Source organism: Lacerta agilis, chromosome 1 (genome assembly GCF_009819535.1).
Source record: "Lacerta agilis isolate rLacAgi1 chromosome 1, rLacAgi1.pri, whole genome shotgun sequence".
NCBI classification, from domain to species: domain Eukaryota; kingdom Metazoa; phylum Chordata; class Lepidosauria; order Squamata; family Lacertidae; genus Lacerta; species Lacerta agilis.
Genome location: NC_046312.1, coordinates 25,940,726 through 25,965,923, shown reverse-complemented (window position 1 = coordinate 25,965,923; position 25,198 = coordinate 25,940,726). Strand labels below are relative to the sequence as shown.

General features: G+C 41.0%; 1 protein-coding gene across 5 annotated transcripts in view; it reads right to left on the bottom strand.

Moving 5' to 3' along the window:
- CEP128 (centrosomal protein 128) overlaps positions 1–25,198 on the bottom strand; it is a 178,141-nt gene that overhangs the window by 109,673 nt on the left and 43,270 nt on the right. For 4 of the 5 annotated variants that reach the window (XM_033141773.1, XM_033141762.1, XM_033141778.1 and 1 more), the window contains exons 13-15: positions 11,725–12,075; positions 7,590–8,240; positions 4,721–4,885 (exon numbers count right to left, since the gene is read on the bottom strand). In XM_033141773.1, coding sequence (XP_032997664.1) covers positions 4,721–4,885; positions 7,590–8,240; positions 11,725–12,075 — 1,167 coding nt within the window. The remainder of the gene's footprint in view (positions 1–4,720; positions 4,886–7,589; positions 8,241–11,724; positions 12,076–25,198) is intronic. The other variant, XM_033141787.1, reaches the window with a different exon arrangement.

The window sequence follows — 25,198 nt, the reverse complement described above, 5'->3', positions numbered from 1 at the left end:
AAGATTATTCCACATATAACTTCAGCTATGTAAATGAAAGGAAGGTTCGTCTATACCAGCACCAACCAGGGCATGTTGCCAACTTTGAAAGTGCTTTGACCCCAACAATAGGTCTGCACAGCAGCTGGTATCAGACCCCTCACACAAGGTGGGGCAGGAGAAGAAGAAACATGTATGAGTCCCCATCTATGTTACTGGGGGAAGGGAAATAGCACAAAACTTAACATTAAAGCATCTCCTTAATAGAATATAAGCTGCTGAAAGATAGAGTTAAGGTAAAAGAAACAACAACATAATCAACAACAACAACAGCTGTATACCCTTCTAGAAATCAGCCCTGAGTGCTCACTGGAAGGACAGATCCTGAAGTTGAGGCTCCAGTACTTTGGCCACCTCATGAGAAGAGAAGACTCCCTAGAAAAGACCCTGATGTTGGGAAAGATGGAGGGCACAAAGAGAAGGGGATGGCAGAGGATGAGATGGTTGGACAGTGTTCTCGAAGCTACCAACATGAGTCTGACCGAACTGTGGGAGGCAGTGGAAGACAGGAGTGCCTGGTGTGCTCTGGTCCATGGGGTCACGAAGAGTCGGACACAACTAAACGACTAAACAACAACAACAACATACCCTTCTAAGGCTTTTTGATGTTCTTGAAATAATATTTATGGTAACAATGTAAGCTAGAAAGAGAAGTTGAAAGGAATCAAACATCCTGTCTACGGATGAGGTTTGTCCCAATTCTAGAATTCTTTCCTTCTGAAGCCTAAGATATTATCTGGTCATATTTTTGGCCACTAATGAATACTTTATGTTGAAACACATCTGGCCTTTGTGTGCTCTCTCACACACAGTCTACTTTAACTTGATTTTTCAGCACCAAAGAACCTGCAACTTTTTCTGTGATCCGATGGAAGTCCCAGTAAAAGCCAAAACTTCAGTGATAGTAGACAATAAGTGATTACTTATCATTGTAGCCCTGCTGGATTAGACTGAAGGCCTAGTCAGTCCATGTTTTCCATACTGACCAACCCGATGCCTTTGGGAAGCCTCCAAACAGGAGAATAGCTCAATTCCACACACAAATACAGAAATAAAATCATTGACTATGGATCATCATCATCATGATGGTCACTTTTAATATTCACTAGATGCAATGGGGATTGTGATAATTTATCATCTCCTGCATTTTAGACACTGATGTAACACTAAAATCTGCCCAATGTTATAATGGAAGTGGATGTTGCTGCAGGATGGAAAAAGAGAGAACCTCAAAGGGATTTCATGTACGTCATATAATCGTATTTGCCAATTGCTCTTATAGACTGACTTGTTTGTTTTAGAAAAGTACAGCCCTAATTTGCATGTGGGGAGAAACCCCAAAGGCTTTCGCTTGCATATTTTGGATGGGGTCAATGGTTCAGTTTCTCCCAATTGCTTGTGAGGGACTTTTCCCCCTACAACATTTAATAAGTAAAGTTAAACAGCTCTCAAACAAAATGAAAAACAGAATGTGAACACTCGTTTGACATTTTCTCATTTAATAGATTTTTCTTTGACATTATAAAAGAGCTAGTCCTGAGCAGCTGCTCAGATCAGATCCAAAGAATACAACCGTAAGGATCCAATCATCTCTCTCTCTCTCTCTTTTCCCTTTTTGTTTTTTACCCAAATAAATATTTTGATTTGGTAAAAATGGAATCCGTGCTCTCATGTTCTCTCTTTAATTACGTCCATGCAGCAAGAAGAGTCATCAGAATGCCTGTCATCAGAAAGTGCAAATCCAAACACAGCTTGGCCATGTCAGTCTTTGGGAACGGAAATGGTTGGTATGCACCAGCACAACTTTATTTCCAAGCCAAAGCTTTAACCAACCTTTTGGTTGTATAATGGCCTGGAGAACACAGAAAACCACAAGCATCTTCTGCTGGGGTGCTATCTCTGAGTCTTTCAAATTACAGGATGAAGCTACATTTTATTAAAAGAGGGCAGAGTGTTTTTGTTCAAAGCTTTCAACTGGAACATCACATTATTCATTTGTCACGTCCGGCTAATATACTTGGAACCCGTTAAATTCTGTCACCTATTCCTGCCACCTCCCGCAGAATGTATAATAAGGAATCATGTTCAAAAGCATTACCAGAAGTTTTAAAGAAAAATAGGCTGGTGCAGAGTAAAGAGGTTTGGTGTTACAGGCAGACAAAGCACATCTTCTGCAAAGCACAGCTCTCTTGGAAAACACCAAATAACAAGGAATAACAGGCTTGGAAGAAAACAAAGAACAGGCGAAAATCTGGTGACTAAACAAATGAACAACAGAGAAGGTGTCAAAGCTTTTAGTGCACAACAGATTTAATAGGTAGCAAGCTGAAGTCTTTTAGAGAAAAAGGTTGATATGTACAGAGAAGTCAAAGAAAGGCAAGCCAGAAATACTTGTTTAAATGCTTGTTTGGTGTGCAGAGTTCAAGGCATTCTGATCACTCCAGTACTTCCTGCAAAACTTTAGATATTCTGTTCCTCCATGGGATCAGATTCAATTGGTATTGCAAGGTTTTGTTTACTTCAAGGTTAATTTGGGAAACTCCAGTTATCCCCCCACATCCAAATGACGTTGAAGCCATCATTGTGGTAAGAGGGAAATAATCACTCAGAAAGTGTTGTTAATGCTCCCCCAAAGAGACCTGTTGGAATGTAATGTAAAAGTGCTGTCTAAAATGCATAAAATATTATTGGAATGGGAGACAAAGGATGAGCAAGTAAAATCTTCAGTGATACACTGGTCAATAGACATGGAAGCATGGGAACGACTGTGGAATATAGATATAAAATTTATAGCATGTTATGGTTTAAGAGAAAATGATATAAACATGATATATTGATGGTATCTAACACCAAGTAAACTGCCAAAAATGTATAAATCTAAATCAAATAAGTGTTGGAAATGTAAAGAGAAAGAACCGTAGGTTCTTTTTATCATATGCGCTGGTCTTGTAGTAAGGTTAAGGCTTACTGGGAAATGATATATAATGAAATGAAAAGGATGCTTAAAATAACGTTCATTAAAAAAACACCAGACACTTTTCTCTTGGGAATTATAGGAACAGAACTACCTAAAATATATAGAAATTTATTCATGTATGCAGCTACAGCAGCAAGAATGTTACTTGCCCAAAAATGGAAAGAGGAAGCAGTCTCAGCAAAGGAAGAATGGATACAAAAACTTGTGGAATATGCAGAAATGGCTAAACTTATCGTAAGAATAAGAATTCAAGATAACAAACTTTTTATAAAAGAATGGAAATGGTTTATTGAGTATTTACAGATAAACTGTAAACAGATAAAAACATTGGCAAGATTATTGTAATAATCTGCAATTTTGTAAAAATATACATTTAAAGAAGATGAATAAATGAACAAATTAAGTTAATTTGGATATGCAGGTGATATTAAAAATAAATTTAAGGAACCGCAGAAAGTGGGGGAAGGAAGTCAAGTTTTGAAATGTCAAAATGATTGTAAAATCAGTGAAATGTATAAATCGAAAAAGTATTTAAAAAAGGGGGGGGGAGAAAGTGTTGCTATTGCATGCTCCCCAAAGTGTCATTACTGTATGTGACACCACAAACCAACATGATCACCACCACCAAGAATGACAGACGTTCACAAACAATCTGTGCCCAAAATTAATTCATTAAAGGAAAAAACATCAAAATACTCCAGAGTTCCCAACAAAATTCTAACATGTGTATTCGGGGTGGGGTGGGGTGATGGGACTGAAAACAATACACATTTGTTAAATTTGATCATTCACATATCCAAATAGTGGCAGAGTTGGGCCACCAGCCAAAGATGGTGGAAGGCAATCTGCGCTACCAGGGCCACCTGAGCCTCAAGCAACAGCAACAGATCCATAAACACCCCAAGTTATGTACCTACTCCTTAAGAGGGAGTAAAACCCATCAAGAGCAGGCAACCTCCCATCCATCCAGTCTAGGGAATCGCTTACTGACAGTGCCTCAGTATTATCCGGATAGAGCTTCGGTTTAATGGATCTCATCCGGTTCATTACTGAGGCATCTCCAGTTCTACAGCAGATCACCTGTTTTCTGGATTGGGTTCTAAAACGGTAGGAGTAGATTTCATTTATTCATTCTTGCTTTTCAGGTTGCTTTGGCAAGGTTTGCATTTGTGGCTTAAATTCCTTGCCTGTGGCATGCAGCATGTGATCATCCAGATGATAAGGGCTAACCTGAGAATAGCAATTGGTTATAATGGAATTTATCTTAGTACTGACACTTGGACTAGTTTAAATTCAGGGCCCCCCTTAACCTGCTTAGCTTTACCAATGAAATAATATACTGTAATCTGGTTCCTCCAGACTGTTTCTCAAAGTGCATAGGCTGCTAGAAGTTTGAGGAATGTCTGCTTTGCATGCTAAAATTACTTATGCCCCCCCTCTCTCTGCTGCTTTCCTCATCAGCAAATTGACATCATCTAACATATCAGGACCCAGAACTATACCATGCCAGGGGCACAGCCACCATTTTGTTGCACATAAATAAATAAATATGGGGAAAGAAATAGTAAATCAGAACAATGTCAGGCATAGAGAGACAGAGAGATGGAAAAGATGGAAAAAGAGAGAGAAGATGACATATATAGCAAAAAAGCAGGGAGCTGGGTGCTAAAAGGTGGGTCCTAGCCTAAAGAAGCTGAACTCTACCTTTTCATCCAGTTCTTGTTTCATCAGCTGGTACTTTCGCCTAAATTTTGAATTTTCTTCTTCCTTCTGGCTTAGCTCCTCCACCAGCTTATCACACTCAGTTTTCATCTTTTCTACCTGTCGGCGATGAGCTTTCACCAAATTTCTTTCTTCTACAAGCTCTGCCTGTTGGGAATAAGCAAAACAAAGAACAAAGTTGGCCATGCTTATTTAAGTTCCCAACTTCTTGGCCAAACTTTTATGAAACAATTTTAATGAGGGAGGGTTTCATACAGATTTATCTGAAGGAAGCCTCTTATTTGAAACCCACATCACATATCAAATGGTACCATAATTGTTTATCATCAGGCAGCTTTATTGCTATATAATACACATGTATGCTGACAGTTCTGTCTTTTAAGTTCTGTCTTTGACACTTCTATCTTTCCCCTTCTGCTGAAAATATGGCTGTCCATGTCTCTCCAACGTTTTCCCCTGCCACATTGGCCCCAAAGAGTTTTTTTTACAGTAAACTGATACTCCTTTGTACCGGTAACTCTGTACACTAACATAAGACTGACAAGAAAGCAGATGAATCATAGAATCATAGAGTTGGAAGAGACCACAAGGGCCATCCAGTCCAACCCCCTGCCAAGCAGGAAACACCATCAAAGCATTCCTGACAGATGGCTGTCAAGATGAGACCCCAAAGGATGTCCATTCTCACCAAGGAGAAGGGGTGGAGCTATGCAGAAATGTTAGACAGAAACGGGAGATAAATAAGAAATACAGTTCTTGCTTACCAGCAGGTTGGAAAACAGGATTGAAATAACCTAATACTCTATTGTTGATAAATAAAATAGCAGGCAATTACGTTTTCTATCAGTAATCCCATATTTATTAATCCAATATTTAGTTTACATAATCCAAGACAACTGGTGTTTTAATTCTGTTCATGCTGTTCTCTAAAATCAACTTACAGGATCAAACTACATAACAGAGACTTCTGGCAATAGATATGTCCTTCCCAGTCTCTGCAAGGGATCCAGATTGTTTTGCACAGTATTAACAGATTTGACCACATGCTGCTCCTCAGCATAGTTCTTGTGTTGCACAGAAATGTCACTTTGTATTTGCCACCTACTCTCAGCCCACTCTCAGCCATTGCTTTTTTTAAAAAAAAAATGTCTAGAATGAGATCACACAAGCTATTGGCCAGGTCTGTGCAAAATGCTAAACTACTGGTACAGTTCGGCGCTAAAAGCATGAGCAGAAAACAGCTGCCACAAACCCCAGACTCATGCGCTCCCCCCTCCTCATGGTTACCTTTCCCTGTAAAGTTTTAAACAAATCAAGAGATCATGCATTCTACCAGGTGGGAGCAGGGGAACCATGTGGACAGGGTGCACCCTGCATGAATAGCTCCGGGACCAGAGGACTAGACTGCCAAAGAAAAAACAACGATGTCCTTCAGCTTCTCTGGGCTTGTCCACGATTCTCTGGAACCTTAAAACAATCACTCTTTTTGGGGCTGTGATTAGTATCCAGGAGTAGGACAAAAGGTGGACATAAACTAAAGCACATTCTGCACATGCAGAACCTCATTTTGCATTTTGAGTGGTTAGGAGGACCTCTCGGAGAAACAGCATTCAATTAATTCAGTGCATCCCAGCATCATCAGCAAGGCAAATTTGTATCCTGAAACAGGTAACTGCTATCTTTGGTGACGTTACAGAGTAAGAGAGAGGATAGATCCAGGAGTCCATACAATGGGAAAGGGGAATTGTCTTTATTCTCCCCCACAATGTATAACCTCCCTTTTGGTTCCCCTAAAAATCAAACTGGTCGCCGAGTAAGCAAGTGCCACATTCACTTATTGATGAATCCAATCTACCATTTTATTACATGCACCAGTCTTAAGGACATCAAGTAATGCCTGTAAGAGAAAGTGTTTTACGTGGCGGCATATATGGTGTCAACATCCTCTGGCCATTAACAAGTGCACTCAATATTATTTTACAGAGAAGAAATATTTTAGTGAAATGGAGAAAACTAACAAAGCAAGTATCAGATAACAAGGAGATGCAGGCTGAAGAGACTATTACAGCTTTGCTTGTTATTGAAAATGGAAAGTAGCAATGATGGTGTAGAGGATATATGTGGGATGGGCTGTCACTTACGTCTGTCATTCTATGCCCAGCAGTATAACCACTACCTGGAAAAATTAAATTATTCTGTAACTGGTATGTTCTGGTCTATTCTACGTTTGTATTCCACAATTTTGCAAGAGAAGAGAATGTGGTACTGAGCATAGGTTTGGCTCTCTGTGAATATCAGCTTCAACCTGTGTTTTTTGGGTTGGGGGTTGTTGTTTTTATTTTTTAAAAAACAAGCTTCTCGGAAGGGGAGACAATGCCTAGTGAAATATCAAAAGCAATAGGGGTGGCTGGGTAAAATTTCCAGAAGTCAAGGGCAGGGCTTTAATGATTTTGGTCTCTTCCAATAATTAGCCAAACCAGAATAAATGATGCAAAGTAGTTAAAAATGCATAATAAATGATGCAAATGGGAACTCTTATATCCCCTGAATGCAAAAACCTTGTAGGAAGGAAGATGTGCATGTAGGAAGACTGTTGAAGGCCAGGGATAAACAAAGTCAGCCTTTGATACTGGCCAACAAACCACAGCTATTTGGAATAAAGGGGTTCTCTTTTTTGTTGTTTAATTTTAAAGCTCAAGACTACATATTTCACAAGAATGCAGAACCTGGTCAAGGAGCAAATGGCCAATTTTAAATTGGGCAGTTCACACTTCCACTACCCTCCACACAAACTCGGTACATTATCCAAAAGGTGGGGAGAGATATGCAAAGCTGAATATCCTACAGGTACCTTGAATTTTTCAATGTGGCCAACTGCTTCTTCCTTTTCTTGGCTGAACAGCTTCATGATCTCTTGGACACGTTGGTCATGTTTGGTTTTCACCCGCTGCAACTCTGATTGAAGCTCTGCTAGCTCCTGCTGGTGGACATCTCGCTCCAACTTCAGCTGCTTACTGACTGTAGTCATTTCTTCCTGGCTAGACTCCTGCTGTTTCTTGAGATCCATCAGGGTCTTGCGCATCTCCTTCTTGGATTTCTCGTCGTCTGCCATGCGGCTGGTCAGTTCAGCCCGAATTGCACTCAGGTTTTTTATAACAGCCTGCATCTCCAACAGTTTTGCCTGGTCCTTTTCATGGATCGTGTTAATGGTGGCAAGCTCTTCCTCTAAATGCTGCTTTTCAGTTCTTAGCTGGCTCAGCGTTAGGCTCTGCTGTCGCAGCTCACCCTCTAGTCTCTCTGCAGATTCTCTGACGTCCCTGATTTCTTGTTCAAGAGCCATCTGAACCGATCTGGTTTCTCTGAGCTTCACTTCTTTACAGTGAAGTTCCTCTTCTTGCTTGGCCCTCTTCTCAAGAACATCAGTCAGCTCCTTCTGAAGGTTTTCCATCTGATGCATAGCTGAAAGAAGCTGACTTTTTAAGTCATCCCTTTCCTTATGGACCTGCAATTCAAAAGAGCAGAAGAGGACTGGAAAAAGTATCAAGAGACACAAGGACTTCTACTACAGCATGAGGGACACAATTTTTTTCCAGCCCAAGAGCTGCATTACATTCATAGGCAACCTTGCAGGGGCCACATGTCAGTGGAGAATAGGGCCAGAGGTAAAAGTAGGTGGAGCAACAAAGGTGATTCTTACCTTTGTACAACAGGTATATTCCAGCCATGCACAAGTCAGAGGTTTCTACACACCCACACATTTCTCCATCAATGGCATTATAGGACAGAATAGAGCTGATGAGGGGTGTGGCCTGAAATAGGGGGTGTGGCTTGAAAAGAGTCACAAGGGCTGGACAGAGTGTCCTATGGAGCCACATTTGGCCCTGGAGCCTGAGGCTCCCCACCCCTGTATCATGGGGGGGGGGGTGGCCCAGGCGAGTACTGTGGAGAAAGAAGACCACCATAACAAAGAGAAGAACACCAGTGGCCATTCCCATAAATTTAAGCAGCAGCTGAATTTTGCCACTGTTTCAAAACCTCTTTACTAATGGAAGCATGTCACAACCAAACTATGAAAAGGAGAAAAAACACTACAAAGTGGTATGGAATCCAAGAGGCATGCTGGTAATGAAAAGAGGCGCATGGCTCCCCTTTTATATGATATCATTTACAAGTCATGCTTGGAACTTGAAGGGCAGGCAGAAACCCCTAAAATAAGTACATAAAGTTGTACAGTTATCCACTCTCCCATTATTCATATTATGGTTCAAGATAACCAGTTTGTATACAAACATATGCAAATATATATATAACACAGTGCAACTGCCCAGATTTTTAACCACCCGTATCTGGTGTGGCTTCTTTTTTTTAAAAAAGAAGTGTTTTGCTTGTGTAATTATATTTACTTGTTTATTATTGCTTACTTTACTGATTTTGAGAAAGTTATGTGGTGCCTTGCTGTCAGAAGTCACCCAAAGTAAAGAACACTAAATGATCATAAAATCCAATAGCAAAACAAAATACAACCTGTTCTTATGGTTTTTAAGGTTGATTTTATTCCTTTAACTATTGTTTATCACTTTTAATATTATGACAAACAGATAAAGCAATATTACATTTAAATGCATAAATACATTTTATCCCTCCCTTGAACCCACTCCTTCGCAACAACTTGCATTACAGGCTGCTGCTTAAACCTGGGTTGAAGTCAAAGGCTCACTTCTGTCTCTCCAACCTTCTTTCCTGCCATTGCCTTTCCTTTAAATCCTTAACATTCCTGCAATTCAACTGACTCCCCCCACTGCAGTTGCAATCACTGTCATTCTTCTAGATTGACCCTTCCCTCTCAGAAGTCTCAGCATACCAAAGGTATTTCAGGTTACAGGTTTTCTCTGTACTTTTACCTTAGACAGGCAGCTTTTAAATTCCAGTAAAGGGAATGTGCTTTGACTGGGTGTAAAAGAAGTGACTGATTAATTATATAGCAGAGATGCAATGAAGTCCACCTACTTGTCAGACCTGGCTTGAGCCTCTTGGGGACACAAAACAGCCTTTCCCTGTCAAAACTGTGTCTCGTATGTTGGTTGCTTATTTTCAAATTGCAGTGAAATGTTTAATTATTGCTTAGAATCTCCAGTCTCCCAACGGCCATCTGCCGCAACTATCCTCCTTTTATGTTTTTACCTCGAGGGTGGAAGGACTAATCTACCATTTTTCACACTGCTAATTTTCCTCCCACGTGTATTATTGCATCAAAAATTGTGCTTCCTCTTTCAGTCTTCGGAGGTTACTCCTGCCTCTGGACATCATTCAAGAACATTTAATTGAAATGTTCATTGCCATTTTAAATGCTAGTTTTTCAGCAGATTATCCCCCCAAAATGTTTTTTTTAAATATAGCCTGCTGTACAAAACGGGAAAGTATTATCGCAGAGCTCTTAGCCTGTAAGCACAGCCACCTTGGACTGTTAATCAAACACAATGCAACAAGAAAAGGGGATTCCCAAACAATCCCAGTCATAACATTTGAATTCACTGTTCTGAGATGGAGAAAAAGACCTGGAAATGCTGTTTTGCCACTGTGAAAGCTGTGCTCTTACTGTTTTGAAGAAGCAAATCAAAGCCTTTGAGAACTGTCAACTTATTCTCTAAAACCTTATTAGTGAGATGAGTGAGCAAACCCTTATCTGTCAACTCAAATAACTTCTATTAGTGCAGTTCCACACTTTATCGGGCAAAGTGCTTGCTGTACATACATCACCATTTCCTGAAGCAAATACGGAAAGGGGCTTGCGGAATTCCTGGAAGCATTGGGCTTGCCACTGTTGAAAACATGGTATTATTAGACCATTAAGAAGAGCCCTGCTGGATTCTGGAATGGACCAAAGTGCAGCAGAGATACAAGTGAGCATACACACCTCCAAACATCCATATACGTGCGACTAGGGATCTAAAACCAATTTGGTTTCCAAGTTACATGAGCAGAGAGTGTGAATGGTTTGAGTACTGTACACATATTTGTCCACACCTGGCAGCAGCATGCTGGCGATTTGCCATGCATGGTCATAGAACAACACTTTCAAGCAGGGGTGAGGAACTTCAGAACCAAGGAGCAAATGCATTCCTCCAAAGACTGCACCTCTTACCAGCTCTGCTCCACACCCTCCTTGGTTGCTTTTGCCTGGCTGGAATATATCCTGAACTGCAGTAATACCTCTTGCTTGCCTGGATGGTGGGTTGTAGAAACCTCTGACTTTTACATGGCTGGAATATAGCCTGCTGTACAACAGGGAAAAGTCACACCTGTTTCTCCACATACTTTGGCAATGACCCTTTGGGCATGCCTACTGTTGCCTCTGGTGCCACTTAACACTGGGACGCAAGTCCTCGAAATCTGCCCACAATGAAATGTAGCCCTAAGGCTGGTAACACCCTCCCTCCCCTGCTTTAAAGGGACCAAGACCAAAGACTGAATACTTTATCTGGACTACTAAATCTAGGCAAATCTCTAAAAAAAATAAAATCAGGTGGTGGTATTTCTCTGTTTTATGCCTTACATTTCTAGAAGTCACCATATCAAAGCCAGGTTTGATCATTTGTAAGCTTACATGACACAGGTGAAAAATTTGATCAGGCACCAAATTTTCTATTAAAAATGTAGATGTCATGCCAACCACAACAGGATGACAGTATTTCCATCTCACTTGTGAAGACGTTCCAGTAAGATGGATCAGATCAAAAGGTCCATTGTATTAATTACAAGCTACATATATCTGACTACTGAAAGTCATCTCTTCTCCCTCCTCCTCCTCCATAAAGCCCACCACTAAGGGAATATGGTTTTTCTTACAGTGTGATATATTATACCTATTTATTTTCAAGAGTCTAAAATCCACTGTGGGAAAGATTGAAAAATGCTCAGGTGTAGTTCCCAGAACGGTTGGCTTCAAGAAAAAAGGAAGTAACTGAAAGGGGAAAAAAATCCCATACCAGATTGTTCTTCTCCATCAGCTGGTTGTGAAGTTGAGTCTGTTTCTCTCTTTCATGTTCCAGTTTCTTACACTTTAGCTTCCAATGTCTAATAGTTTCCTGAGCTTTCAGTTTTAACTCCTCCCTCTTCTTCTCATTCTCTAGCCTGAGTACTTCAGATTGTCTGAATTCAGCTAGGTACCTCTCTGCCTCCTTAGTCGACTCTTCCAGTTGCTGAGCCAGCTCACTAACTTGGAGTTCTGCAGCTCTGCACTCATTTTCACAGATCTTGTAGCTGCTCTGTATCTCCTTCAGCTGGCTCAGCATCCTTTGCTGCTGGGTCTCCCTCTTTTCCAAGTCGGAGGTTAAAACCTAGAAATCACCACAATATATTAGCACATTTTTTACTGGGGAACAGAGACATACATGCACATTTAACAATTTCCAGAGGGGCAGCCATGTTTGCCCGTGGCATTAAGACTTGAGGTCCTAGAAATTTTTTATGGCGTAAGCCAGAGGTGGGGGAATTATGCCTTCAAGATGTTGCTGGACTACAACCCCATATCAACCCTGACTATTGCTCATGCTGGGTTAGGCTGAAGGGAGTTGGAGTTCAGCAACATCCAGGAAGGTCACAGGTTCCCCATTCTCAGATTAAGTTTCTGCAGACTAGAATCCAATTATCATGCAAGCACAAAGTGTCATACTAAGTTGAAATGCGAGAGAGAGGGAGAGAGGAGCAGACAGTGATAATTTTGTAAAACAAAACAGGTACAGTTACTGATTATCAGTTAATAAATTTGTATCCTACTTTTTAGGATACAAAAGAAGGATACAAAGTGCAAAATGCAGCAATCACCAAAAACAATACAAAAACACAATTTTAAACTGCTTAAAAACGGTCTTACAAATACTAAAAATACTGACAATTGACAAGACAGTGTTGGTAAATTATACAAAATATATTGTTTTAACTTTTTGGCCCCTAGGCTCCTTTGGGAGGAAGAGAAGATAGAAATTTAATTTGACGATGACGACATTCCGACACTGGTAAGCTAATTAATATATGTAGTACCAAAAAACCCTTTAACCTCAATTCAAACCACAGGAGACAGAAATAAAAATCCTGTTGGACTGTAGCTTGGTAATTTCAAGAGGGAGTCATTGCTCCAGAATCAAAAGCCTTCAAATGCAAGGAGAGCAACAGCAACCATTTTCCAACTCCCCACAGCTGTGGCTATTCAAGAGACACTTCCTTGCTACTGCCAATGAAATAATGGATTTGAACTGCTCTGGTCCATGGGGTCACGAAGAGTCGGACATGACTGAACAACTGAACAGCAATGTTCTCGCCCATGAAACAATGGCAGCAAGCTTTACAGCCAACTTTGAAAACAGACATCCCCACTGTCCCACACACACAAGAAGAGCAGAAGGCACATATATACCCAATGTGAAAAATTATGTCCTGCCAAATGATATGTCCTTGTTCTATGGAACAGCAGATTTTAAATCCTTTTATATCACCACTCTTTCCACAGCAATTTTTATTTTATTGCCAGGGAACCCACACATCTTTGCCAAAGAACCCTTTGCATATTGCAGACCATTCTGTAAAGGTACCAGGACAGTGGTTTGCAAACTCACACCCCCCCCCCCCCCGCGCGCGCACAATGGACCACTTGAAAATCACTGGCGGTCTTGGCAGAACTCTTCATGACTTTTCTGCCTGTTGTAGCAGTAGCAATGCGCTCTGCTAGATGTTGTATGATTTTCCATTGTGTTTTATTGCTTCTTTCTTCTTCTCCTTCTTCTTCTATTGCATTTTACTGCACTACAAACCGCATTCCATAAAATTCAAATTGCAATACAATAAAATGCAATATAAGAAATAAAAAGAATCAATAAAAATGCAATTAAGTATCAGCATGAATATTTAGTATGGGCATGCTGCTGACCACCTGAATGAAGCGTGCAGGTTACGGGTGGTCCACGGACCACAGTTTGGGAACCTCTGCTCTAGGAGGCGCACAGAGTTCGTGTGGCCTGCTGGGCTAAGCTTCTCAGCCATGCTAATGGAAAGCATGGCCAAGACCACACCAATCACTCTCCAAAGCAGAGCATGGCAGTGGCAGGCAAACACTCAAAGCACTCAAAAAGCAAAAACAAGCCATGTTGGTCTGTAAAGGGGGGGACGGGACTCAAAATCCACTGTCAGGTAACGCCTTTCATTAGGACCAATTCACAAAATATTGAGTTATCACTGGGGATTATTCTGCCATTATTTATCTTCCCACCAGCTTCAACATGGTTTTGACCACCACCACTACAGGACAGCTGCCAAATCTTCCCAAGAAACTATGCACAGTTAACATTTTTTTAAGCTAAGTTTTATTCTTTGCCTTTTCTCGCAAAATATATTCAAGTTTTTCAGCTGGCAAGAGACTTGAAAATTTTCAGCCCTAGCCATTAAAAAACAACATTATACACAAATGAAAACAAGAGTGTTTTGGTGCTGCGGTCATTAGTTTTAACTGGTTTTTTTTAAAGACATTTTCTAATGTGTTGGGGGCATCATATACTTTCTTTTAGACCTTCAGGCGTTATAGATAACCTTTCTTGCTCAGCTACCTAATAAGTGATGTTTTATACGCTCTGATGAGTTCAATTCCAATGGAAGATTTGTATTAATTAAACATAATCTCCAAGGGCTATAGATTCAAATTCTGAACCTGACAAGTGTGAGAGGATACAGACAAAAACCATCCGAAATCATTACATTTAGCCTTCCATAAATTTTGTTAAAATGTCTCACCTTCAAACTTCAGTGCTAGATTATTTTCCTTACAAGAGCTGTAATTGTTTCCCATCCGATGATAAAATCCCTACCCTAAATAATGGCATCTTCAGCCTTTCTGGGTCATTAAAAGTAATTATTTCTCCACAAAGCCTATGAGAAAAGATCTTGTACCTACCACTGTAGTTTCCATGTAGTAGTTAATGAAGCAAGATTCTAAGCTTAGGCAAAGCAGAGAAAATATTAAGATAAATTATCATGTTAAAAAACACTGAACAGTATTTCATCAGCAGTTAATATTTTCTACTCCTCACCCCTGATCAAACTTTTAATTAGACTATTTGCTTTAAAACACACGGGTACATAATTAATTCCTAGTCACCAACTATACAACTGATTGGTAGCAGGACAGACCTGTTCTACACTGATAAAATATATATGCAAAACATGTACTCATATATTTTGCAATTCTGAAACTAAACAGAGCTAATAAGGAGAAATAAATATTCCTTGCTTTGCTTATTATTAAGTAAGAAATTTATACTTGGGGTTTTTTAGCACAGTAGTAGAACTTCCCCTCTTTATACTCAGAGCAGTTTATCATCATGGACAAACTACCTTTCTTCAGTATGAATTGTTGGCACTATGCAGATGCATTGGTTGCTATGAGCCATAGTAGAATACCAAATGTGCTCAAGCCCATAGATCTCACAAGGCTTGAATGCATAGTTGTGGCTTGCATATCTTCCCTCGGGGTAGTATTCCTGTTGCAGGGATATTAACTTGGAGTGAAAGCCACAGGCTCAGGAGCAGCTTTCAAGGCCGTGTGGGAACTGCTGAAACACATATACAGTGTAGTGCGGCTATTGGGTTACAACTAAAATACTTTACAAACCACATTGGATAACAAAAAACATGCAAGTCATCATTAGCTAGGACTGATGTTTCCTGCTCTGTGCACTGGTGCCCTCTGTGGTGGCACCCTGAAGACTGCAGAGTGGGAGAACAAGGAGCAGAATTGTCTTCATAGGTCCCAACTGGTTTCCACCATCCTGGTAGCCCATTGGCTCCTCCAGATCTGACAAAGCTACAAATGCTGGATCTTTGCCAGGGCAACAGCCAGCCTTTGGCCTTAGCTGTATGGCTTTCTAATTATCTGATGATCAACCAGCCTACCTACGCTTTGGTCTTCCTGCTCAACAGCTTCCTCTCAACCTTCCATTATTAAACCTACATGACAGCCCTTGCCCCATTCCAGCCAGCCTCCTTTGCCCAGATTCCTTGCCTTGGACCCCAACTCTCCTGTACGTCTTGCTTCCTAAATCTGTCAAGGCATGCCTATGGAATCAACCCTGGTGCTTCACCCCAACCAAATCCAGCCCTACCATGATTCATTTTCAGCCCTCTGTGTGCTGCTCCAAAGAGTCCAGTGTAGAAATAATTATAGGTGCTGAAATCTGTCCTGTGTTAGGTTTTATTCATCCCAAAGGGCCTATTATATCTAAAATTGACTTCTATTGCTATAACTGGCATGCTCATGTTTGCTGCCAACATCACCATCTCTGATTTATTCAATATCATTTTAAGTGCTTGATGAAAACTAACCAATAAAATGCTAATGCTTGGAAAAATACTGGATTCATATTTAGAATCCAATAACTTCAGTTGTAAAATTTAGAATACTTTGCTTTTCTTCCCTGGGATGTTTTTTTCCGAATGAATTCAGTCCTGTTTTGTGTTTCTGGACAACTTATCATACAATATACAAACCACACGGCTGGAATATTCAGCAATGTTGTTGGAAATATATCTGGTGCCTGCAGTTACCCCAAAAAGCAACACAATCCACCAATTACTGCTGTTTGTATTCCAACTCCAAAAAAGGTTTTAAATTGTTAAAAAGTATTTTAAGGTTAAGAAAATTCATATTCTATTCCAAAACTAAAAGGTTTTAAGGCTGAAAAACAGATTCTTACATGCCAACCCAATGCTACCACACACATGTATGGCAGTTTTCATAGCAAAACTGTCAACACAATCTTAAGCCTAACATAATTGGAATAGATTTTATAGGCAAAAGCGATCATTTTCTGAATAGCAGTTTTTAAAAATGTATTTTTATCCCATTTATACCCCTGAATATCCTTTGCTGGGAAAACAACAGTGCAGGAATGGACAGTTGCCTCCATGTTTTGCTTGTGGGCTTCCCATAAGCATCTGGTTGGCCCCTGTGGGAGGCAGGATGTTGGACAAAATAGGCCTTTAGGCAGACTCAGCAGGGCTCTCTTTTTATACTCCTGCTTTATCTAGTAGCTCAAAGCAGCTGACATGAAACAAAACAGTACAACTGCTTTGAAGGAAAGATATTGTAATACTTAGGAACACCTGGTCTTAAATCAGACTTTTGCCCACCTGGTTCGGTACTGCTCTACAACTGACGGGGCTCTTTAAGGTCTAAGGGTCTACTTTAACTAGAGAGGATAGGGTGTATGTGCTTTGATATGATGCTTCCCCAACAAAGATGCAGCCATCCCATTTCCTCCTGGCAGGGCAAGAGTGCAGCAATTTCATGGGAGAGTCTACTAATAATTTAGCACTTAAGGCTGCAGTCTTGAACTACCACGCTAAGTTCAAGATGTTGGTACTGGAGTGCTATACAGCTTGGGACCAGGATACTGAAAGGATTGCCTCACCCCTTATACACCCAATCAATCACTGCACTCTGCAGGAGAGGGCCTCATGTGGATGCCATCTTATCAGAAGGTCCGTTCCTTACAATACAGGAACCGGGCCTTTGTGTGGTAGCACCTAGCCTTTAATATTAGGCACTGCCTCTGTTGTCTTTTCAGCACCTACTAAAGACCTTCCTTGTTCGGCAGCCACACTTCTAAGCAGGGGGCATTCAATAAGGCACTCTCTCACGTCAGTGCATAACGCATCTCACCCAATGATGGACTGGCAGTCCAAGAATGCAAATAAGAGTCTCTTCCAAATATCTCAAGGTACGGGCAAGATGATAAGGAAGTGACAATCTCGTTTCTCTGGATCTAACCAAATGTATTTACTGTACTTTCCCTAAACATCCATTCAAGTAATCAAAAATCAAGTTAAAACACAAACCAGATAAGCCCTTACATCTGACAAGTGACTAGTGTATGTACAGATGATGCAGTTACTAAAATTAAATATTCTAGCCCTTAATATTTTTTATTATTTAACAGCAAACCCCAGCATCTTCTATAACTTCATTTGAAGTCTGTTAAGTGCATTCTAAATTATACTGTAGGTATTTCACACAGTAAGTGGTCAACCTGTCTTGGGACATTCTAATTTCAGATTTACTCAGCCAATAAATTTAAATGTGTTACATTGGGTCCTCATTTCCCTAATGAAATTTTAACTTTTATTACAATATTTGACTGTTGCTGCACTATGAACTGCTTTTCAAATTATGAAAAGAGACTAGAACTTTGACGGTTACTCTTTCATTACCGAATTAAAAATATATATAGTTCCCTATTATGCTGTTTGTCAGACTGCAGCTAAAAATACAGCCAACCTGAAGTAAAATCCATGAGGCACAGTACATTATGGCATGAAAATCTCACCTCCGGGCATTCTTACGTGCCTACACAAATAGCAGCTTTCACCACAGATCCCAATGTACAAATTTATTTCATACAATTTTATTCTCACAACACTGCAGAGGCTGGTTAAACTTAGGGTTCACCTACTGAGATTCATGGTTGAGGAGGAATCTGAACTTGGGTCTCCCCGGTCATAGTTTAACATTCAAGGCATAACTATCAGTGCTTTGCACAAAGCCAAATTTATAGGAATCCTCCAGGGCTTTCTTCTCTGACTCCATCCACATCTTGTTGTTGTTTAGTCGTTTAGTTGTGTCTGACTCCTTGTGACCCCATGGACCAGAGCACGCCAGGCACTCCTGTCTTCCACTGCCTCCCGCAGTTGGGTCAAACCTATGTTAGTAGCTTCGAGAAAACTGTCCAACCATCTCATCCTCTGTCGTCCCCTTCTCCTTGTGCCCTCCATCTTTCCCTTTCTCTTTTCCAGGGAGTCTTCTCTTCTCATGAGGTGGCCAAAGTATTGGAGCCTCAGCTTCAGGATCTGTCCTTCCAGTGAGCACTCAGGGCTGATTTCCTTCAGAATGGATAGGTTTGATCTTCTTGCAGTCCATGGGACTCTCAAGAGTCTCCTCCAGCACCATAATTCAAAAGCATCAATTCTTCGGCGATCAGCCTTCTTTATGGTCCAGCTCTCACTTCCATACATCACTACTGGGAAAACCATAGCTTTAACTATACAGACCTTTGTCGGCAAGGTGATGTCCCTGCTTTTTAAGATGCTGTCTAGGTTTGTCATCGCTTTTCTCCCAAGAAGCAGGCGTCTTTTAATTTCGTGACTGCTGCCTCCCACATCTTAGTCACTGGTTAAGAAAGGTGGGTGCATCCTCAAAATTGCCCTCTTACTAAATATTATCATTAACAAGATCTGTGTGTAGGAGACACAGATAGGAATACTACAATCACGGTGGCAGTACTATTGTGACATGATTCAATGAAGCAACTACCATCACTACTGCTGCAACGATTGGCTAGGCATGACAGAGCTGGCCTCCCAATGGCTGAAACTTAACGGCCTGGTTCGTATGTCACTCTAAACCACAGTTAAGCTTAACTATAGTTTAAAGGTGAACGCATGGCATTCCCGATCTCTTTGATTGCTTCCAAATTATGCTCTTAATACCAGGTGCCTGCAAGACAGAGAAAGGCTGAATATGACACAGCTGTGCTGGCTGGCAAAACATGTTGAGAGTCCAGCATAAAAGCCATGAGGGCAGCTGGAAGATTCTTCATCCCACTGTGCAGGCCTGCGCATAGATTAGGAGAATGTAAAATTGCAACCTTGCTGTGGCATTGGCCATTCCTTCTGAATAGGATTGTGCAGGTGGAGACAAAAGGGTTAACAAGCTAAGAGTAGTAGTTGGAGTTGGTGGTGGTGGTTGTGAGGGCTGGTGTGTGGAACTTTGTGGTGGGGAGGTAGAGGAGTTAGAGTGAGCTAAAGGCAGAAACAAGACTGAGAGGATAAAGTATAACAGTGTATTTAATATCAAAATCTTGGTGTGTGAAAATAAACTCTTGATATTCTTTGTTTAACTTAAATCCTGACTGAGACTCAGTGTTTACCAGGGGGATCCTCGTTGGTGGCAGCAGATTAGCGGTGGCACAGGGTCAATAGTCCGTGGAACGACTGGGGGCTCTGTGTGAACGCCACACTTGCTTTCAGCACTTTTCACACCAGGGGAGAGAGGTGGGCAGAATGTTCTCTTCAAGATGGAATGTCGGAGGCACCAATATTCATCAGCAAAGAAGAAATATCTCTTCTTGTTCTATATTTCTCATGCTATAGTAGAATGCATTGAGATCTCAAGCTCATCTTGGCTCTCAGGAAGTAAGGAGCACTTTGCTCCCTTCTCCTACTCTCATTACCGGGTCAACAAAATGAACCAAGACCATGAACAGATGGCTCAACCAACCGGCTCTGTTTGAAAGAATTCACAGGAAAACATAAAATTGAATTTAAAAGCCCAAATGGGAAAATCCTGCCTCTGTTTCTCTGGGATTTTTGGAACACATTACAAAAATCATTAAAAAATCCCCCAATACAAGCCACATTAATTTTTCAGAATGTGCTACAAGAGGCCAAAAGACGAGTAGACAAATTCATGTGGGATAAGGCTATTAGTGGCTACTAGTCACAGTGGCTAGGTTCTGTCTCTACTATCAGAAGCAGTATGTGTCTAAATATCAGTTGCTAGGAATCACAGATAAGGAGAAGGCTGTTGTGCTCAGGCCCTGCTTTCCAACCTCCCATAAGGTTTGCCTATGTACCACTTTTTAGTAATACGCAGTCATGCAACCTCATTCAATTACTACTTCTTTCAGTTAATTTAAACACTTTGTTATTTCACTCCTAAAGCTTCTTCAAATTAGGCAAAAGTCAACTATGGGCTTATTTCCTGTTCAGATGAATCCAAGATGATGGAAAAGAAACGGATTAAATCAGCAACAACCACCGATGGGAGAATACTAGGAATTCTTATGAATACAAATAGCTTATGAAGGTTAATGAGGTTCATCGTGGGTTTAAAATAAGAGAATGAGTGTATTTTGTATGTACATTGAGTCCTCCAATTTAAGGTCTAGGTAACTTTTGAAAGGTACATTAGTGCCAGCTAAATTACCTTTTTTATTGCCAATTGTAAAGTATCTCTCTATTCTTCCCCCTCCCACCAACAAGCATCACAAAGTTGCTTTGTATAGTTCAATAGAAGTTCATGGAATAAAGCAAAATTAGAAGCTCTCAAAAAGGCATCAATAGTTGTATTTGAAGAGAGAGAATACAACATTTAACCAAGTGCATGGTTCCCCCATGCCTGCCCCGCCTCTCCTTGCATAATTTCTGCACAGGAATTTTATTCAGGTTGTTTTGAATCCATATGGTCTGGGAATTCATCCTGTTGGTTATCATTATTTACTATTTATTACATTTTTATCCTGTCTTCCCATCTAGGGGCTGAGGGAAGCCTGCATGGTTTCTTGTCCCATTTTTATCTCACAACAACCTTCTGAGGTAGAAGTCTTAAGAGATAATGGGTGACCTTGGGCCAACTTGCTTTACGGCTGAGCAGGGATTTGAACAGTGTTCCCCTGGTCCGACTTCAAACATCTATCCACAACTCTGCACTTGCTATGGTTAATTTTAAATGACGTTTTAGAATTGGCAGTGATCCCCAAACAAGTAATAGGAGCAGTTATTTACTTGACAAGAGAATCATGGCTAAAGTCTATAGCACCTGAACGTTTATAATCTGGATGGAGTAGAAGAGAATTCAAATACATAGCTTGAAAGAGGGGTGGGAAGTATTCAGCTGTGGAGAATTTCAACTTGATGCCTCTGCTGTGCACACATTTTTGAAGCATTCGCCTTCTAACTTTCATTCTTGAAGAATTCAAAAAATGAAGGTTAGCTCTATCATAGGAACCGGGTGTGGTGGAACAACCCATGAACTTTGCTTAGGAAAAGGTATTTCCAGAAACCTAAATCCCTGCAGAAATATTTATGGCATTATACTTAATAAAGTAATTCTGCCCTGCCCTATATGGTCCATAGATGACATAATGGAACATCAGAGTGCCAGAAGACAATCCTTTGTTCTACGCTGGAAGCTCAGCTCAAGCCAATCCTAGCTTTTCATTGGCAAGGGTGGTGGTGGGGGGAACCCACCACTTTATGAAATATATACTTTTCCATACTGCAGTATTTTTCCAGCTCATCTTAAATAGGAAAGCTTCCCACACCCAACCTGTACAGAATAAACCAGGGGTCGGCAACCTAAGGCCCATGGGCCACAAGCGGCCCACGGGGGCCGTTTAACCGGCCCAGGAGCCGCCCCCGAACTGAGCCACCCGCTCAGCAAGTCCCCGCTGCGCTAAATCGGCGCAGCATTGCACGGGGACTCGCTTCCATGTCGCCGGAAATTGCATCTGCACATGTGCAGACGCTAGAAATCATGTCTGCGCAGACACAGACATCGGAAATCGCAGGCGCACACACACGTGATCCAGCCCACAGAAGGATCTCCGCTGGAGTGAACCGGCCCAGGCACGGTAAACCTTGCCGACCCTTGGAATAAACTATTCTAAGATTATGAAGGTGTTCTTACAAGAGAAAGGGGATCTGAAGCACTTCACCAGTTCCATCATTTACAGAACATAATGAGAACCTAAAATTTGCCAGTGCTAACAGCCATTTTTAAATATTAAATGTTTGCATTCATAAAGCAATGCACGATTATGAACATAGGTGTGCAGGATTACACAAAGTGCAGGTGAGTTTTCAAAATCTTGAAAATAATTTCTGATTTCATTCTCCACAGCATGAGAAAATGAACAGAAATTCCCTCCCCCCATGTGCTGAGTGAGAACATAGGAAAGATTTCGGCTCAGAATTGGTGCGGAGCAAAATTTGTGGGAACCAAGCAAACTGGATAGCTCAGTTGGTTAAAGCGTGGTGCTGATAACACCAAGTTTGCAAGTTCGCTCCCCGTATGGGACAGCTGCATGTTCCTGCATTACAGGGGGTTGGACTAGATGATGCTCGGAGTCCCTTCAACTCCACAATTCTATGATTCTAGAAAACAAAGGTTGTTGGAAGGGAGAAATTATTTGGAAACCCTAAGAGGACAGTGATGGAAACAGTGCAAGAGTTCTTTAAATCTATTAGCACTGTTGCCTGCAAACCTCCTCTCCGAAGTGGAGATTCCCCCACACACCATTTGCATACATGCAGGCATATACACACTAAAATGCCAAAATGACTGACCCCAGCAGCTACCGTATTCCCAGTGTCTGCGATAAATACACAGCTTTATTGGCTATACATTTGTAACCTGCACTGAGCAGCAGTTTTTTTCAACCATTGCTATGAAGGAAGTCTTTGTTAACGGCACCTGCACAGGACATTGAGCACATGGGTCACACTCTGTATAAACTTGTCCTCTGGGGGCAGGTTATGCTGCTCACATGTAAATGATAGAGTACTGTCAATCATCATTAGCAGCTGCCAGGAAGCTCCATGTAGATCATGGGCTGTGGTTGAATGCATGTGTGGCGAAGTGTGTGTGTGTGTGTGTTTGTGCGCGCGCAAGATTCAGTCCACAGAATCCAGAGAATCTCAGTTTTAAATCTACTACACATCCCGTATAATGACAAAATGATAATCAAAGGAAGTGCATCACTCATGCACTTCAGAGGCAGATAGATGCTACTTCCCTCCCCTATCACCATAAGGAAACTTTGCTCTTCTGAAACAAGCTTGTCCAAAACCATCTGGAAAAAGCACAAACCCGTATTAGATTTGCAGCTGGAAGTAGTACTATAAAGAACAGATCTGATGGAATGCTGTTTTACTACTGTAGTTTTCAAGTTCACAGCCTTTTGCAGCTTAATGTCGCATCAAGAGGGAAATAATCCATTTCCTTTTCACCTCCTGCAGCTGCTGCCACCTCCCTTAGAGGGTAACAGCAGGAAGTAAAATGTGTATTATACGATTTGTTCTTGTGAGACAGACCTCTAAGCCTCTGGATTTTAAACATACAAAAAGCAGGCTCTTTTAACCTTGTTCTATCAATATGTATATTTTTTATTAAGCAGAACAGTTGGATTACTGGAAACTGTTCAGCATCTAGGAACTGATCTGCCGCAGAATTAAATTCTTAAAAAGCAAAGTTTGCTTCCCTTGCACATACTACTTTATTTGGCACTCTTGTTATATCCAAGGGTAACTATGGTAAAATAACGGATGTTAGATTTTTTTTTAATGGAGAACAAAATATTAGTATGTTATTATACTCCATTTTATGCATAGAAACATAGGCTGGGTCCACCTGACCAGCCCTGTCAGCAGAAGTCATGTGCAATGACTTCTGCTTGTGCAATTCAGCTTTCCCTCCTTCTCCTCCCCAAATTGGCTCGGGGTGTTCAGGAGAACCCCCAAAACAACACACAGAGGAGGAAAGGGGGGATTAATCCATCTGGAAATCTGCAATGCTTGCACAAACAAAAGAAGCATTGGGAAAGTGACACTGCATTCCACCCACAGAAATTTGCCTTATGCAGATCTGGACCACTGAGTTCATCTAACTCAATAAATGGCAGCACCTCTCCAGGATTTCAGGCAGGGGACATTCCCAGCTACACCTGGCGATCCCAATGGCTGAACCTTGGACCTGCTACACGCAAACAAGTGTCTCTCCCACTGAGTTACGATGGGAAGACCTATCAACCAGATTTACAACAAATAGCACTTTGCATCCAGAATGGATTCCTACTTATTTTGCCATCTATTGCATAAGTTCTTGTTCGAGTTAAAGTTGACAAAGGGATTGCTGAACTCTGGTTTGTCCTTAACATTCCTCGGAGCAACCTGGCAACTTCCAATACAACTCTAATTACATAATTATTACAAGAAATTAAAGATTACTTTCAGACATGCTGTTATGCCAAATTAAATAGCGCTGCTCTAATGGCTGCCCATTTCTGCTATTCAGAGTTGATTAAAATGCATTCTGATCTTCACAGCTGTGCTCAAAGGTATTTTCAAAATCACAATGTAAAAAGAAAAAGGAAAAAAAAAACTTAACTAGCTTTATAGAAGGTCCACATCACCAGCAGTATCCTACCAAGTTTATGATCACAGAAAATATCATAGTATCAATGCACAGTACTTCATCTTGACTCATATACTTGTAAAATAATGTACCAGGGGCAAATAATAAGAACAAAGAAAATGTCTCTTTCTGAGGCCCACACTTTGGAATTTGGAACGGATGGTTGAATTCAACTAACTTGTCCCACTAGCAGCAGCCTGGTCAAAAGCAATGGGGCTTCTCTCCCTCCTACCCCTGGGCTCCCATCATGTACCCCAACTCCACCAAATTGGCTCAGGGTGATCAGAAGAAACCTCAGACCATTAAACAGAAGGAGGAGAGGTGACAGCATTCCACCAGGCAAGCAGAAATGACCTCTGTATAAAATAATAACAAAGAAATAAGGAAAATTGGTACGATACGTTGTGAGAATGTATTAGAAAATATGAAAAGATGATGGTAATAAT